Here is a 229-nt window from a genome sequence, read left to right on the forward strand (position 1 = left end):
CGACTTCGGGAAGGTGACGGGCAAGTACTGCGAGTGCGACGACTTCTCCTGCGTCCGCTTCAAGGGCCAGATGTGCTCGGGTGAGTGCCGGGCCCGGAGGGGAGGCGGCTCAGGGCGTTTACGCTGCCCGAGCTCAGGGACAAGCGCAACACCAGCTATTCTGGGGCTTGTCCCATGCAGCGGCCCCACCTCCGGCTTGCTCCCCCATGGCGCCCCCCTGACCCACCCC

The 229-nt window shown here is 68.1% G+C and overlaps 1 protein-coding gene across 1 annotated transcript in view; it reads left to right on the plus strand.

Annotated features, from left to right (window-relative positions):
- The window catches only part of ITGB3 (integrin, beta 3 (platelet glycoprotein IIIa, antigen CD61)), an 8,719-nt gene that overhangs the window by 3,511 nt on the left and 4,979 nt on the right, over positions 1-229 (plus strand). Inside the window, exon 8 of the mRNA XM_010284635.1 lies at positions 2-80. Within this exon, the coding sequence (XP_010282937.1) occupies positions 2-80 (79 nt within the window). The remainder of the gene's footprint in view (position 1; positions 81-229) is intronic.

Source organism: Phaethon lepturus, unplaced genomic scaffold, assembly GCF_000687285.1.
Source record: "Phaethon lepturus isolate BGI_N335 unplaced genomic scaffold, ASM68728v1 scaffold29893, whole genome shotgun sequence".
NCBI lineage: Eukaryota > Metazoa > Chordata > Aves > Phaethontiformes > Phaethontidae > Phaethon > Phaethon lepturus.